This window comes from Terrapene carolina, unplaced genomic scaffold (assembly GCF_002925995.2).
Source record: "Terrapene carolina triunguis isolate 2854851 unplaced genomic scaffold, T_m_triunguis-2.0 Scaffold193, whole genome shotgun sequence".
In the NCBI taxonomy this organism is placed as follows: domain Eukaryota; kingdom Metazoa; phylum Chordata; order Testudines; family Emydidae; genus Terrapene; species Terrapene triunguis.
In genome coordinates this window covers 1,828,331-1,846,310 of record NW_020664544.1, presented here as the reverse complement: position 1 = coordinate 1,846,310, position 17,980 = coordinate 1,828,331, and the positions used below count along the sequence as shown (strand labels likewise).

General features: G+C 47.9%; 1 protein-coding gene across 1 annotated transcript; it reads left to right on the top strand.

Moving 5' to 3' along the window:
- Positions 1–267: 267 nt before the first annotated feature.
- On the top strand, positions 268–17,424 carry TTC25 (tetratricopeptide repeat domain 25). Its single transcript, XM_026654765.2, has 11 exons — positions 268–474; positions 1,271–1,424; positions 3,159–3,220; positions 4,544–4,703; positions 5,830–6,054; positions 7,007–7,214; positions 8,838–8,924; positions 9,356–9,552; positions 9,759–9,859; positions 10,869–10,947; positions 16,324–17,424. Exons 1-11 carry the CDS (start codon positions 268–270, stop codon positions 16,518–16,520), a joined length of 1,677 nt encoding a protein of 558 aa, XP_026510550.2. The 3' UTR covers positions 16,521–17,424.
- The last annotated feature ends 556 nt before the right edge of the window (positions 17,425–17,980 follow it).

The window sequence follows — 17,980 nt, the reverse complement described above, 5'->3', positions numbered from 1 at the left end:
ATTTAATGAGGGCAAAGTTATTTCTCCAGTTCTCTAAGGAGTGGGGACCAGAGGTTGGAGCAGGGGTCTGGGTGCTAGGATTCCTGGGTTTTATTTCTGCCTCTTCTACTGATTCTGTCAAGTCACATGCCTCAGTTACCACCATCAGGGTGATAGAGTTCACCCCTCGCAGGGGGTTGTGAGACTTTGTTCCTGAATGCTTGGGAATCACTTTGAGATCTGGCTTGGAGGGTGTCCCAGATGTGCAGCAGGTTCTATCAAATACCGATGCCGGTGTGTGCTTCCTGTGCTGACAAGCCCAGCACCTCTGTGACTGAATGCTTCTCTGTGTTTGCATCCCAGGCTCTGCAGCTGCAAGCAGGGGACAAGCACTGCCTGGTCGCCCGGTCAATGTGTTACCTGAAACTCGGGGACACAGAAAATTCCCTGAGAGATGCAGAAGCCTCTCTTCAAAATGACAAAACATTCTCCAAGGTAAATGGCATTAAGGGGACAAGGGACGGGTGTGTACCTAGGGCGGCCTTCAGTGAGTGGGGCATCAAGGGTACATCTACACTGCAAAAAACAAAGCCGCAGCTGGGTCTCTCAGGGCTTGTGTCTACGGACGTGTGGTCAAAGGTCTTGAACTAGTGTGCTAAAACTAGCAGTGTAGACATTCCTGCTCAGGTTGGAGTGGGGCCCTGTGACCACCCCCCTTGACTGGGTTTCAGAGCTCGAGTGGGAACATTGGTGCTAAAAAGAGCAGTATAGACAGACAGGAGTCCAAGTCATAGACCCAGGCTCTGAGACTTGCTGCTGTGGCTTTTTGTTTTTTTTTGTGCCGTGTAGACATGCCCCAAGATCTCCAGAGCAGGAGATCAGAGCTGCGGGTGAGTTGCTGAATCTGCCCTTGTGTTGCCGGTGCTCAGCGCAAGCCCTGCCTGTTCTGTCAGGAGAGGGGGTTGTCTGGAGAGCTATTCTCCTGTCCAGTTGAAAATCCCACATTCCACAGGGAGACTCTCGTTTCAGTTGAGGTTTACTGGACACACTCGCGCTATATTCCAGCACCACGTAAACAGCTGTAAATATTTACCGTCTAACAGCAACAGGGGCCTGATCTGGCACCCCTACCCCTTATAGTGACCCCAAGGAAGTGAAGGAAACTCACCTGAGTCGTGGTTGCAGGACAGGGCTTTATCCTTGGCACAGATGAGATGGCCCATAGTGCTCTCCTCGCTGCTTTGGGCGTTGTTCTTTGTTGCGTTCAGACAGTTTGTTTCCTTCGTTACAGGGACTTTACCAAAAGGCTGAGACCCTGTACACCATGGGCGACTTTGAATTTGCACTAGTGTATTATCACCGAGGCCACAAACTACGTCCAGAGCTGCAGAAATTCAGGCTAGGAATTCAGAAAGCTCAGGAAGCGATTGACAACTCTGTCGGAAGTAAGATGTAACCGTTTATTGATAATGCAAGCATATCCCAAAGCAGGCAATTCAGTAGCTGTTGACATTATATTAGTTCCTCGTGTGCTCAGAGAATGAGAGGACATTGCACAGCAAGATCTATCTGCCTCCTGAATCACATGCATAATTGTCACTCTCAGCTGCGGTCAGGGAATTCCCAATAGGGTCCAACCTGTATTATTGGCCAAATGTATATTTTGTTACAGTATCTAATTACTCCCCAGTAATACCGATTCAGGTGTAGACCTGGCCCTCCTGATCCGTGCAGTCATTACCCTATGCTTGACTATTGCAACTTACATCTACGAACAAAGCCCCAACCCCTGAAAATGTTCCAGCTCGTACAAAACGCAGTAGCCCATCTGCTTAGCACCCTGCTGCTCTTTTCTTTGCATGGCTCCCCACCGACTACAGAGTCCATTTCAAGGTCTCTGTCCCGATGTTCAGAGCCTTTCAGTGAAATTCATCTCAGCTTCCTGAAGCCACATCTCCCGCTGTGACCCTGACCTCCCATGACAGCTGATCTGCATGGGACCCGTGAAACTCTCAACCAGTAGGGAGAGGCAACACTTTCCTAGGAGCTAGACTTAGACTAGAACTCAATCCAGCCAGAGGCAAAAGTGATCTAAGGCCTTGCTATGTTCAGAGCTAATTATAAAACTCATTTCTTCCACTTAGCCTTCTCTTGTCTTCACAAGGATGTGCAGTACACCCACTCATGGACAGACAGCATGCCTATTCACAGACACACATCACACCCCCACTTATGGACATACACACACCACAGCAACTTTGAGACAACACCTACCCACACGGGACACACATAGACATGGAGTGACGGACCCACTTCCCCGACACGCACAGAACACAGAGACTTGGACTGACAGTGCACCCACCCACAAAAACAAACAGACATGCTCATCAGAAATCAAACTATTTCTTCTGGAGACTGGGAAAGAAGCAAGAGACTACCGTTAATTTATCTGTATTTTCATGTAACTGGGAGGCTTCTGGACACTACAGCAATGGAGCCCATGAACACCTAGCTAGATAGTCTGAGAAACGCCCCCCCCCCCCCCCCCCCCCCCCCCCGAAAACCCCCTCCCCCCCCCCCCCCCCCCCGGCTGTCTAAATAGTCTTGTCCTGACTCTCCCACCCGAGGAGACTCGTTAGAACAGTGTCTGAATCTCCTTTCCCCCTTCTGGCTTGGCCAAAGCAGAGCGCTATCTCCCACTTCTGTGTGCGTTGCCAGCAGGCAGTTAGACTGGCAGAGTTGAGAGCCACTGTCTGAGTCAGAGAGGGGTATTTTGCTCTAAATATTGACAAATATGATTTAGAAATAACTCTCTGGGCTGGTGGAGGTCCTGGTGTCCCACTCTGGTACTGCCCCATCTGGCTGTTTAATTGGCCTGTTGTCTCTTGTCTTATAGGTAGATTGTTACTTCTTTAGGGCAGGGACTGTCTTTTTGTTTTATTTGTACAGTGCCTAGCGCAATGGGGCCCTGATCTGTGGTTGTGACCCCTTGGTACTACCGTAGGGGCCACAATAATAATAATTAATAATAGATACAGCTGAGCTGTTTCTCTGAGCTGCAATTCCTGCTTTTAGACTGAAGAGAGGGATACAGAACTTGCCACATATTTCAAATAAACTCCAGGGCCTGTGCGTTGCAGTTCTTGAATGTTTACAAGTACGTTTTTCTCCGTCTGCAGGTCCTTCCTCAGTTAAACTGGAGAATAAAGGAGACCTCTGCTTTTTAAGCAGGCAGGCAGAGGTATGGTGTGAACCCCTTTCTCTTGGGACGCTCACTAGAGATACCACAGTGCTAACCTGGGGGAGCCTTTCTGCAGCCACATCAGAACTACTTCTGGGGTCAGCCCAGTGTGCCATACGGGGCAGACCGTTCTGCCTTCTCCTTGACATTTTGTGTAGCTCTGTCAGGAGAGAGCACCAGCCCAGGAGAACCTGAATGTCTCATCTGGCACCTTTCCACCAGCAAAACCCCCACTGCTTTCAAACAGACTATCACACAGGAGGGAGGTGGTGGAATCTCCTTCCTTAGAGGTTTTTAAGGTCAGGCTTGACAAAGCCCTGGCTGGGATGATTTAGTTAGGATTAGGTCCTGCTTTTAGCAGAGGGTTGGACTAGATGACCTCCTGAGGTCCCTTCCAACCCTGATATTCTATGAAAGAGAGGACATTAAGAGCATCTGTGTTTGTGTCTAGCCATGGGCCCAAATTCTGCTCGCCTTACTCACAGGAGTACTTTCCATCAATTTCAGTGGGGCCAGGATCAATCTGTAGCATCGACTTTGGTCTGACTTGCTGTTTAAGGTTAAACTTTTCAAAAGTGGCCACTGATTTTGGGTGGCTCAATTTTTGGGTGCCCAGCTTGAGGCAGGTGGCTCCTCGGGAGCGCTGAACACCCACAGCTCCAGTTTGACATCAGCGGGAGCAGCGAGTGCTCAACTCCGCAGAAAATCAGCCTTCAAGGGCCTGACTTTCCGAAGGTCCTGCAGAGTCCCTGGACTCCAGCTGGAGCCGTGGCTGGTCAGCAGCTGTGGAAATCAGGACCAACATGTCTAAAGTTGGGCATCCAGAAATAGAGGCCGCCATCGTCAGCGGCCACTTGGGAATATGTCGCTGAATGTGCTTAGGAGAAGTACAGTAACTTTAAACTGTCGAGCCATCCCAGGATGTATTTATTATGGGTGTGTTTTGAACCTGGATTAGGATTTGGGATGGGAAGGCCTGGGGTGATCTTGCCCCCAACACCCTTTCTCGGACTGTGGTGGGCTGGATGCGGCCCCCCCCCCCCCCCAAGCCTGCATGCACTGAGTCTAGCACTGGTCAGATGGAGTCACTCCAGAGCAGTGCAAGACACTCTTTCTCCGAAGGGGCAGAACTCCTGGTTTTATAAAGCTGCTGTCCTAGGGAGCAAGTTACTTTGATCCCCACTAGATCAACAGGCTGGTCTTGTGCCTGTGTCATTATCTCCTTCGTGAATAAGGAATTTGGGAAGTGGATCCAAAAGCGAGCCCTTTCTGCTTGTGTCAGTCTCCCTCTCCTCTGCGTCCTTCTGTTTTGTTCTGCGGCAGAGCAAAAAAGTGAAGCAGAAACTTCAGGTCAAAGCCCCCAAAAAGGATCAAAAGCAGCAGAGTAAAGTGGGGCCCATCAGGAATGAAAAGACCGAACGGCAACTTCTTGGAGAGCTTTACGCTGACAAGGCCTACCTGGAGAAACTCCTCAAGGATGAAGGTCTTTCTTTATTGTATTTAACTAAATATAACATGTTATTCCTCTTGATTCAATCAAATCAATTTTTTCCCTTTATTCTGTTATTCATGACTACCAGGGGACGCACCACCCCTTGTGTAGCACATACTAGTGTTTGCAGTTGTCCCAAACCTACAAATTACTTGATCCAGATTTGTACAAGTTACTCAAGTTTCCAGGACCAGTGTTTGTAACAATATCTAAATAAGTTTTATCCTTTATACTTCCTTATTACTTAAATAGCAGCATTCTGTAGTGAGCAGTTCAGTTATCCACTAACACTAGCCCAAAGCACTTAACACCAATCAAAATAAAAAGCAGAAATTATATTATTTTAAGTACAAATGTCCTAGTTGATTAGATAAATTAGTGTTTGAATTAAGTGGAAGGCACCAGTAACTGAGTTTTGCTTTGGATTGATCAATGTCATGGTTTTGCTGCTAAGGATCAAGATGTGGGATTCAGAAAAGGATCAGATTTCTGAGTTGGGCAGAAAATGCATCCCTATTTAATTAGTTTTCTTGAGACATATTTCCCCAGGAACATAGGAGAGTTTGAGGCTTTAGTCCCCTGTTACCTCGTGTTATGTTACCAGTCTTCATAACTTGCATGGGTCCATCCTGTCTTCTGAGACTTTACAAGTTCTCCCAGTATTCCGTGGGGACAATCTCTGGAATCCAGAGTGCCTACATTGCGTTAAGGGGCCATCTACCCTATAAGTGGATCAGATAGTTCCTCATCTTCCACTATGGCCCAGTGGGACTGGTGTCCAGATCACCAAACTTCACCACCACTAGTGCTCACTGGGCCTCTCCTGGGTTGTTTCACCATTGAAGAGAAGTATTAAAGGGGCCTTGGACACTGACTCTTACTGGTCACGCCTACATGGCAGGTTTAGGCACGACAGCAGGGGGTGGTGAGGTGGTGGGGAAAGCTAGCCGTGCCACCACCCATGCTGTGCCTGTTCCAGGGATTATTAAAGGACTTAGTCTCCAGGGTGCTCAGTCTGGGGCTTGCACTAAAAATCTTCCCATCCTCCTCACATCATGGCTTCACTCCTCAGATCCTTTAATACTGTCTCCTGGTTCTGCCTTTCGCTGATTTCCAGACTTGATGAGAAGCAGCACAAAGCACGGGATGACAGTGGAGGACCTGATCCTGGGCGGCATTAACTACCTGGACACCCGCACCGAATTCTGGCAGCAGCAGAAGCCCATCTATGCCCGCGTGAGAGACCGCAAGCTCATGCAGCAGAGATGGCTCCCAGAGAGAAAGCGAAAGCCATCGGAAGTTGCCAGATACATCCTGAAGAGCATGGAAGAAATCGATATGTGTAGGTGTCCCACATGGAAGCAACAAGAGCGTTGTGACTGGTGGGCAGCTACAGACCAGATCAGCAGGAGCACTGCGTTCAGGGGGTTATTTCCTAACGCGAGCAGGTTTAAAATTGTGTTCTGCTTTTCCCTGCCTTTCCCAAGCAATATTTTAGTATAGAATTTAACACACTGGGGTATTTTCCAGCTCCTCCTATACTCAAGGTATCCCAGAGCGCTGTACAGAGCAGTGCTTTGGACACTAGAACTCTGTAGGCAAATGCAGTGTGCTTAGCAAATGCCCCACCCAGCCTGGGACATTGGAGAGGCCAGGGCATTGGTTCTTCTCTACTTTATTTGAAAAGTAACAAGGACAGAGAGGGCTAGAAGGATGAAGAATCTGCAGGGAAGGGTCTGGAAGGGAGGAGAGAGGGATCCAAGCCATGTCTGTTCAGTGTTTTAACTCATAAGACCTCCGTCATCATCACTGAGGCTCCGTTCCTTTCACTTGCCACAGAATTGCCCCCAAATGTGGCAGATGACAGAGCTACGCAGCGTAGTCTGGTGGTTTAATTGCCACAGCACTGCACAAAGCCGGGACAGGTACTAGAGCCGCGTAGCCCAGCGTGATGGACTGACCTGTAAGAGATGCTATAGCCGGTGTTGCGTTTAGCACTTACTCTCAGATGACACATTCAGCTCCCCCGCTGCACGACTAGATTCTCCCAGTCCATCTTCCGACTGTGGGTCTCATTCTCCATTGTCCTGCACGAGGGGTTTTCATTTGCACCTGTGCAAAGTGAATGCAAAACGGTACCAACGCAGACTTACCTTGGTGGCAGTATTTCACACCCACTTTGCACCGCTCTAAATGGCTCCCCGAAGAGCCAGTGGAGAATCGGGCCCTGTGTCTCCCCAGCTGTCCCGGTGCCCCGGACTTGGTGCTGAGCGCTCCTCTCTCTGTGCTTCTAGTGCTGACCAGTAGCTGCCCTGAAGGAAGCTGTAAGAAAGCTGAGCATGTGCTAAACACAATTCAAGGTTGGTCTGAGGATGAAATTCCCAACAAGAACGAACTGATTGGAAACCTCTACAGCTGCATTGGGAATGCTCAGATCGAGATGGGGCAAATGGGGAGAGCACTGCAGAGTCACAAGATGGATCTGGAGATCGCCAGGGAAAAGTGAGTGCTCCAAAGCCCGATGTAGGAGGTAACGGTGGCGGTAGGAGCTCAGGTGGGAAGGGCACACCGCCTGACTGAAGGGCAATTCTCGAATAATGCTTTGACTTTCTGTAGCACTGCTCTTCTGGGGACCTGATGGCTCTAGACACAGTCATTATCTGCCCTCACAGGATCCACTGACATATCATCATCACCCTGGTACAAACAGGGAGGCTGAGGCAGAACAATGTATGTGTCCTGCCCCGGGACACAAACCAAATCCATGTCAGAGCCAGGGCTGGCACCCAGGGCTCTCAATTCCCAGCCCCCCGCCCTGCCCCAGGCAACGCTTCCGCCTAAGAAAATGTTATAATCCAATTTCTTTATAGGTTTCCTGGCTGGGAAAATCATTTTCATTTGAGTCATGATGTCAGGACCCAGTAGGTACAGCCACCCGCTCCTGCAGAAAACGTTCTGCAGGATCTCTCAGGCGGAAGAGAACGGAGCAGATTGGGCTTTATATAGTCCTCTCCTAATGGAGTTTTGCAGAGCACTTCACAAAGCAAGGAGGTGCCTGTTGGGCGTGTTTGGGTTTTTGCCACCAGTGCAGTGATCAGGCAGGGAGGAAGCATCCTCTAGTGGTTAAAGTGCAGGACAGGCGTGAGAAGATGTGGGTTCTGCTGTTCACTCACTGTGACACCTGGGGCAATGCATTTAGGGTATGTCTACACAGCAACTAGACGCCTGTAGCTGGCGCAGCAAGGAGACAGTCCCACAGCCTGAGCCTGAGTCAGCTGGCACAGGCCAGCCATGGATTTTTCTTTGCTGTGTAGACATACCCTTAGTCCCCCTCTGCCTCAGTTTCTTCCTTTGTAAGCTGGGGATAGTAAAACTGGCTCATATCAGAGGAGGGGAGTGAGGGTTAGGTCATTAACGTTTGTAAAGAACACTTAGAGCTCACCAGGGTGCATTATTATAAAGTGAGTAGCCGTTAGCGTTGACCAATAGCTCACACAGAGCACTGGACAGCAGAGCCAGGTTACTGAGAGCGAGCAAATACAGCCCAGGACACTGGGATTCTCCTTTTCAACTATTTAAAAAAGCTGCTTTGTTTCTTTAACTGCCACCAGAGACATGGCATCTGTCTCAGCACAGTACCCCACTGCAATTTTAAATGGGCCCTATCAACTTGAAATCTACTTAACAGAACAGAAAAATGAGTTAAAAGTACTTTTAAGGACTACATCTGCCCCTTACTCGCCCCTACAAACGGTACACTTTCCAAAAACCAAATGCTTTTCTCCCCCATGCTGCTATATGAAAATCCACACCACTGACTGACTACACAGAGGGAACAGTGGAAGTGACTGCACACAAAAAGTGTGTTATCAAATGCACACAAAAAAAATTCAAACAAACAAAAATGGATAAAGCAGAACCATTCCACCCCACTTATCTCTTCCAGCTACAGTAGTTGGTAAAAAGTATTTCAAACTGACAGTGTTCCTTTAGTGCTGTCTGACATTGTTCTGTGAGCTCACTGAACCAGTGAATCTCCAAGAGAATATAGAGAGAGCCTAAGAAAATGCAGGATTATTCAGGGGCAAGACTCTCTGAAGACCTCTTTCTTTCACTTCAATGCAGTGATCTGCCAGATGCCGTCTCCAGAGCCCTTGACAACATTGGCAGGGTTTATGCCAGAATTGGCAAATTCCAGCAAGCTATTGACACGTATGTAACATTCATAACATAACAGGTAAGAGAGCAGATTTAAAATTAAATGGGCGTTGCTTGGTCCATGTATTTAATTACGCTGTCAGCAAGGGGCACTGCTGGTGCCAGCTGTGATGTGGACACCCACCACTAGGAGCTGAACTGGACAGGCCACTGAACAGCCATCAGACGGTAACAATTTCCAATTGCAAGGATTGATCTTGCCTTGATTCAAACCGGCAGCCCTGAGAGTAAATGACTTTGTAACCCAACCCCCAGAGTCTTCCAGACTTTCTGACTTGCTCTCTTTCCAAACATCTAAGAGGCCTCAGCATAATAGACTTTGGGTAATGGCAGCATCTGGAACCCTTGTAAGGGTTTAAAAAGCCAAGAGCTAACACTATGCTGGATCTAGGGCAGTAGAAGTAACTTTCTTTTCCTGTGTAAAGATGGGAGGAGAAGATCCCACTGGCAAAAACCAGCCTGGAGAAGACGTGGTTATTCCACGAAATTGGCCGATGTTACCTAGAGCTCGATAAAGCCACAGAGGCCCAGGATTATGGAGAAAAATCCCTCCAGTCAGCGGAGGAGGAGGGCGATGTTGAGTGGCAACTCAATGCTAGTGTGCTGGTGGCACAAGCACAAGGTAAAGACATGGTTGCAAAATTTGCTTTAAAGATGGCAGACCTTGAGTCTACTCCCCAGCTTCATTAAACCTGCCTGTGCCTTACAAACAGCCCCACAGTCTCATCTGAGCAAAAGCCTTTTCAAGACAGGCTCACTGGGCTAACATAATAGTTTTCTCTTGTTCTTAGTCCTGCATTCAAATGGATTCTTGTTTGTCTGTTCCAGTGAAACTCGAGGACTTCCAATCTGCAGTTCTGAACTTTGAAAAAGCTCTTGAGAAGGCCAAACTCATTCATAATGATGCAGCTCAGCAGGCTATCATCATCGTAAGTGATTTACTGTCATCGAGAGGCTTTCGGAGTAACGTGCATAAGTTACTGACCACTGTTGTTCTCAGCCTGTGGTCTGTGGGGCCAGGGACCCAGAGCAAGGAGGGAATGCCAGCTGGCAGCTGGGGGATGAGGAAATGAAATGTATCCCAAGAGGAACAAGGCAGTCTCTGTCCCACAATAAAAAACATATGAAACCTCTTGAGTTAGAAAACTCGGTCCCAATGCGAGCTAATGCTGGAAATATATGGGGTAAAATCTTGGACCTGTTGGAGTCAGTGGCAGAACTTCTATTGACTTCAGTGTAGCCAGGAGTCAAATTCTGTCTTTCATTGCATCCAGGTGCATGCCAGCATGCTCGTGGCCAGCAACTGGAATGGGAGGTTGAATATGGCCCCCCTGTTCTGGCCTCTCTGAAATATTATGGAGAGACTACTCTGCATGACCTCCATGACAGGAACATCATGGGTATTGGCTATGAATTGGGGTACATGATTTGCATGTTATTGGCACATATGCTTGCTGCCCTAGCAATGGTCTGCATGCATAGGTACTCCTCCAGGTTATTCATAATCTCATTGGAGTAGATCCCACTGGGCTGATCTCACCCAGTGTTTCAAAACACAGAACAGTGCTTCTGCAGCATGAATGTGTGCCTGTTCAGGGATCCCTTAAGTGGGTTTCCGAGCACAGGGGAACCACCTCTAATGTTTAGTTAAAAATGGGAAAACCAGTGCTAGCTGTGTGGGGTGGGGGTGTAAGGAGCAAGGGATGATCCCAGCTGAAGTGTGCCAGGGAGTATATTAACTAGAGTAGTGCAATCACAATGGGGCGGGGGGTAGGAGCGGAGCAAAGAGGCTTTTCACTGCAGGTAGCTTTAAAGGCCCCAAAGGAGTAAGGAGTGATGGGAGAGGGGACAGCAGAGGGGAATAGGACAAACTTTTGAATAGGCCTGTCATGTGACTGCACGTCTAGATTTGTCACTAATTATTCTTGTCAACTTCAGGCCCTAGATGATGCGAACAAAGACTTCATCGAAGAGTTGAGAGCAGAACAAAGGACAGAGAGACTCGAATCTTTCAGAGGTACTAATTCACCTGGGAATCGGTGTGTAAAACAATGTAGAAAGTTTTGCATATCCCCTTCTCTTCTACCTCATCACAGGACTCTTGGGGGAGTAGCTACCCCCCAGTGAAACGGGCTGGATACCACTGACACTGGAGGGCCATAGCTCTGCCCCCTGCTAGCTCAGGACCCAATCTCTGACCCTCTGCGTGCAGCTGCAGTAGGGAAATGAGGACCCTTTTTTCAGCAGTGGTACTCAGACAGGCTTACACTGTTGGTAGCAATGAAGCAGTTGCCCCATTGCTAAGCAATAAGCACCAGTATTTCCTGTGTACACCCACCCTCTATAAACAGTGTATTGTGGCAGAAATAATTTCACACAGAGTCACAGAAATGTAGGGCTGGAAGCGACCTGGTGTGATCCCCAGTTCAGCTCCTTGCGCTGAGGCAGGACCAAGGAAACCTAGACCATCCTTGACACATGTTTGTCCAACCTATTCCTAAAAACCCACTAGGATGGGACTCCGCAAACTCCCCTGGAAGCCTGTTCCAGTGCTTAAACATTCCTTATCATTAGAAAGTTTCTCCTAATATCTAACCTAAGTCTCCCCCTCCTGCAGATTAAGTGGATTACTTCTTGTCCATAACACGTTTGAAGACTTATCAGGTTCCCTCTCTATCTTTCCTCAAGACCAAACATGCCCAGTTTTTTAAACCTTTCCTCTTAGGTCAGATTTTCTAAATTTTTGATCATTTTTGTCGCTCTCTTCTGGACTCTCTCCAATTTGTCCACAGCTTTCTTAAAATGTGGTGCCCAGAACTGGACACAGGGCTGCAGCCAAGGCCTCACCAGTGCCAAGTAGAGTGGAACAATTGCCTCCCACGTCTTACATAGAACACTCCTGTTATTACACCCCAGCATGATATTAGCCCTTTTTGCAGAAGAGCTTGCAACCCCTCCCAGCTTGGTGTCATCCGCAGATTTTGAAAGCACACTCTCTACTTCACTATCCAAGTGGAATGAAAAAGTGGAATGAAAATATTGAACAGTACAGAACTCAGGACGGAGCCGTGCAGGACCTCAGTAGATACTCCCCTCCCAGTCTGACAGTGAACCATTGATAGGTACTCTTTGAGTACCATCTTTCAACCAGTTGTGCACCCAGCTCATAGTAATTTAATCAAGACCATCTATCCCTAGTTTGCTTATGAGGATGTCATGTGGGACTGTCAAAGGCATTACTAAAATCAGGATATATCACATCTACTGCTTCCACCCCAACTTCTAGGCCAATAACCCTGTCAAAGAAGGGAATTAGGCGGGTTTGGCAGGATTTGTTCTTGACAAATCCATGTTGGCTATTCCTTAGAACTCTACAATTCTCTAAGTGCTCACAAACTGATTGTTGAATCATTTGTTCCAATATATTTCCAGGTATCAAAGTTAAGCTGGCTAGTCTATAATTCCCCAGGTCCGCTTTTTTCTCCTTTTAAAGACAGGTTCTATGTTTGCTCTGCTCCAGTCTTCCAGGTCCTCACATCCTCCAGGAGTCTCTGAAAGATAATTGCTAACGGTTCCAAAATTGCTTCAGCTAGTTCCTTAAGTACCTTAGGGGAAATTTCATCAGATTCTGGCAACTTGAATCTATCTCTATATTCTTTAACTTGTTCTTTCCCTATTTTGGCTTGTGTGCCGTCCCCCTTGTTGATAACATTTATTGTGTTAGGTATCTGCTCACAATTTACCTTGTTAGTGAAGATTGAATCAAGATAGGCATTGAACACCTTAGCCTTCTTGGTGTCATCCGTTGTTAGCTCTCCTTCCACACTAAATAGCAGACCTACACTTTTCTGTGTCTTTCTTTTGCTCCTAATGTATTTATAGAACCTCTTCTTACTGCCTTTTATGTCCCTTGCTGGGTGTAACTCATTTTGTGCCTTAAACTGTCTGATTTTGTCTCTACCTGCTTGTGCTATTCTGTTGTTCTCACTCTTGCCTATTTGTCCGTGGTTCCACTTTCTGTAGGATTCCTTTGTGCTTTTCAGGTCATTAACGAGCTCCTGATGGAGCCATATTGCCTTCTTACTATTCTTCCTATCAGGATAGTTTGCTGTTGTGCCTTTAACATTGTCTCCTCGAGAAACTCTCTGCTCTCCTGAACGCCTTTTCCTCTTAGATTTTCTTCCCATGGATCTTACCTTCCAGTTCTCTGATTTTGTTCAAGTCTGCTTTCTTGAAGTCCATTGTCCTTGTTCTGCTGCTCTTTCTCCTTCCTTTCCTTAGAAGCAGTAGATCTATCATTTCACGATCGCGTCACCCAAACTGCCTTCCACCTTCTGATGTGCAGCCAATTCCTAAAATGGCCATCTCCCAGGTTACTGCCCCCACCTTCTGAAACAAGAAGTGGTCCCCAAGACATTCCAAGGGCTTACTGGACATTTTGTGTTTTGTCAAATTACTTTTCCAATAAACACTTGAGTAGTTAAAGTCCCCCATTACTAGAAGGTCTTGAGTTCTGTTGTGTGTTCTGGAAATGCTTCATCCCCCACCTCCTCCAGATTCGGCGGTCTACATAGCAGCCTCCTCTGGTGACGTCACCCCTGGTTTCCCCCACTTTTATCTTCACCCAGACTTTCAGCTGGTCTGCCTCTCACCTCCTCAGAACAGAAGTATACATTCTTGATGTACAGTGCAACACCTCCTTCCTTTTTCGCCTGCCTGCCCTTCCTGAACAAGCTGTACCCCTCTATCCAAATATTCCAGTCTCGAGATTCATCCCACAGAGTCTCTGCGATGCCAGTTGAGTCATATTTTAGCTTATGGCTCATGCTTCCAGGTTTCTGTTTCTTCCCCATACTCCTGGCATTTGTCTATAGACATATGAAACCATAACATGGCTAGGAACAGTGGCTTTGCTTTTCATCAGTGAGGTGCCGATCCCCAGCTGGTGTAAATCAGCATCTCTCCGATTTCTACGGAGCGATGCTCATTGACACAAACTGAGGATCTGGCCCCAATTCTTTAACACACGTTAGTGCTGTTTGTAAACAAGACATTTTCCAAAACACAAAGTGACTCTTATAAAGATGTTAATTTCTCCAGTGCCCCAACACCACAGCGATGGGCCTAGCAAGAACCTAAATAGACAGTTACAAAACGTGATTGTACCTAATGCTGCGCGAGTATGAGACATGCAGGAAAGAGGAAGCGGGAAAAGCTCAGCTGGCTTTTGGAATCCACCTGAAATAAACTGTATCCAATGTCCCATCACCACCTGAATAACTCCAGTCCCTCGGGAGCAGCTGCAGCAGGACCAGAGTCAGTGCCAGCCTGCAGTGCAGTGCCCCACAATTATCAGTCCCAACTTGATTACAACAGCCATTACGTCTTTCCTCCGAACACATGTAACTGCTGTCGACCCTGGGGGGATTACACCAGCACAGTGGGGGCAGAACGAAGTTTAAAAATAGCCCTGAGCTGCGTGATGTGGTTACCTGGGCTGCAGCCACTGGCTGAGGCTGCAAAAGTTGAGGTAACGGGGGAAGAATTCAGTAGACGATGCAGAGATTTCCATGGATATATATTTAAGTGCTGTATCAACGTTGAGCTGTAGGTGGCAGCATTTGCCACGTTTCCCTGTGACTGCTTGCAGAAGGCAAACAGTCCGCTCAAGCACCAGACATGCCAAACCTGTGGAAAAAATGCTGAAATGGGGCTTGTTTTTGGCTTAATTGGCTTGTGAGTTGCTTGTTGCTTCTTTTTTTTATTGGCTCCCGGCAAGCAGGGGCAAGGGGGGGAGAGAGTCAGGGGTGCACAGTGGACCCACCCCAGTCCCAGACTGCACACCAGGGGGAATCTAGTCACATAGAGTATCGGGGTTCGTAGGGACTGGCTTGTTTTGAAATGGGATTAGCTTGATGTTTGGCTTATTGTGAAAGTCGGGGTGCTTATTTACCACGTGAAAGTTGGCAACTGTGTCAAGCATAGAATATCAGGGTTGGAAGGACCTCAGGAGGTCATCTAGTCCAACCCCCTGCTCAAAGCAGGACCAATCCCCAACTAAATCCCCAAATCCCTAAATGGCCCCCTCAAGGATTGAACTCACAACCCTGGGTTTAGTAGGCCAATGCTCAAACCACTGAGCTATCCATCCCACCTTAAAAGATAATAAATGGGTCATTTTGTAAGCTAGGTCTGCAGTGAGGTCCTTGGTGGGTGCTCCAGCTATGGCAGGGTAGGAGGAGCATGGAAGAAAGCAGAGGGCATGATTCTCCACTCATTGGTGCAATCAGGAGTAACCTCATGTGCTGATGTGAAACTGGTCTAAGGCTGGCAGGGAGGCAGTGAGAAGGGCCATCCAGGGTCTCCCAGAGTACAGGATCACCACAGACCCCTTGTGGGAGAAGCAGCTATGTAACACCGTGGAAGAGAGTATACTCAAATGGATCCTCAAGAGTGATCATATTGGAAATGTTATAAAACTGAAACCATTTTATACTGTGTCTGTTACACATAATACCCTGAAAGTTTGGATCCCATATTTATACACTGAAATATATCAGTAATACACAAACTGGGTGGTTAATATAGGTGTAATAGAGCCTCAATTCATATACAACAGGAGGCCCTGCTCCTGCAGTTGGATCTGGGAGGGCAGCCCTAGGGTCTGAGATTGTTATTTAATAAAATAAACAAAAATATAAATGGGGTACAATGTTACAATATCCAGTATATATGTGACTATTATAGAGCTATACAGATCTGAATCCATAAGAATAAATGTTTCAGTATATGCCACTTATTTAAGTATTATGAGAAGAGTGCCAATTTAGTATTTAAATCTTAGCTTCATTCTTAGAGTGCTGTTTGGTCTGACAGCCTGCAGGGTATGCACTGTTCAGAGTTAGGCATGCAGGTCTTGGGCTGGGGTAAATCTCAATATGTGTGTAACAGATGACTAGTTTGATATACATCCCTCTGTTATGCACTTCTGGGTTTAATGTACCGCCCCTGAACTGGCAAAGGAAAGATCAATGCCCAACCACACCCCTTTTCCCAGCAACATTCTCCCCCACCTCCCCACTGCCCCTGGGTGACTAACCAGAGTTCACCTCTTTTTGTGCAAACATGAATTCCAAACATGCAACTTGCCAGCTCTGACCTGCAACTTAAGCCCTTATTCCAGGGATGAATTTAACCTGTTGAAACAAAACAAAAAGGGTGGGGGAGAGGAAAGACTGTATCAATGGGGTGGAAGAGCTTGGCAGCCCTGGTACTCCTCTCCTCTTTAAGTGCTCTCCACACCTGGAAGGTGCAGCTCCATTCTCTGCTACGTGCTTGGTGGGCGGGAACTCTGCTGTTCTGTTTAAGAAACCTGCATTGGTTTTTTTTCCAGATTATGATTACGACGATGAATACAAGGAAGAAGAGGAGGCAGAGGACCAAAACGAAAGAGAAGAAAACAAACAAAAGGAGATAGAAAAGGAAGAGAATGAGAGAAACGGAAGAGGAGAAAAAGAAGAAGAAAAAGAGGAGATGGAGGGAGAGAAAGGGGAAGATTATGCAGAGCTTCAGCAGGATTTGCCTGAATAAAGAGGCAGCATCTCCCCAGGAAACCACTCGTTAGGGTTAAAGTTCAGGAGGGGTTGCTGGCTTTGCAAACAAGTGAATTTTAGTTAGTGTGAAATGGCCCCTATTTCCCCTGGACATGGAGTCAGCCCCTTCAGAATGGGGGCTGCCCTTGCTCTTTGCTGTCCCTTTTAAATAGTTTTTTTTTCACGTTCCCAAGCCCTCCATTCAAGGCTGTTTGGGTTGTTACAGTGGGAGGAGTTCTGTTACTTCCCTCCCCCTCCCAGCCTTTCAGCCTAGAGTTCAGTGCTTAGACGCTTTGCTCATATAGCTCTACCAGTACACTACACTACAGAGGCAAAGTGCACCTACTGTGCCTACAGCTTTCACCGGTAAAAAACTCAGCAACTTTGCCAATGTAGCGTATTCCAGCCCCACTGACAAACTAAGTTATACCAGCAAAAGCGCCTGCTTGCTGATATACCTGGGTCTTGCTGGTACAGCCATGTCGATCTGGGATCCCATTTCACTACACTCCTGGCTGATGGAGCTATGCCTGGCCCAGGACTCGGACACAGAGTCAGACATTAGAGCGGGCCCAATACTGGACCTGCTATGCAAGGGCAAAAGTCCCATCCACTCCAGTGGACGCGCCGCATGCACTAGCACGGCAGCATTGGGCTCTTGCAAGTATATTTGACCCACCAGGACAGTTGCACTCATGGCAAAGTTGTGTAACGTGCCAGCGGGATCACGTGCAGCTGACTTATTGGCGCAGGTCCTCCAGGCCACATCCAGCGCTGACTGATTCCCGCAGGCTGTGAGCAAGTGCTGGGGTGAGAGTGGCCTAAGTCAACTGTGTCTTTGAGTCACCGTGCAACCTCCATACCGCCAAGGAAATGTTATTTTTAGTGTATGCGACTTATAAATAAATGATGCCAACAGTGATGGCCACAGCGTGCCTCCTTGAGGGCATGAACTACAGTGCCTAACAGCTAGTGCCTTCTCTGCAGTGCGGGAGGGAGCTGCCCCGGCTGTGCCTTCTCTGTGGGAGCTGGGGGCCTAGCGATTGCAGAGCCGGGCAGGGGTCTGCTCCTTTTAGGGCAGTGTGGCTGCATGCGATAGGACTAGCCAGGCGCTGCAGCCAGACCGCTCAGTTATTCGCCATAGGCCACATTTAGGAAGCTAGTTAAAGTGTTAGCTCTTCAGCTTGCAAACAACCCCCCCCCACTGTACCTGATGGCTGCCTGACTTTGCTGGGAGCCTGAAACAGCTCCAGACGCCGCCCCATTCAGCTGTGCTGAGAAGCTTTGCCCACATAGCGCTATTGCCACTAGCTTGGCTGATGCTACTTTAACGGGCAGCACCGTCAACGGGCTCATTGCACAGAGCAGCACGCTCAAAGGGTGGGGCTTTAGCAGTGCCAGCGTGGGGAGGGGGTGCAAAGGCCTGTGTGCAGGGCAGCTGTGTGAGTTCAGACCCCC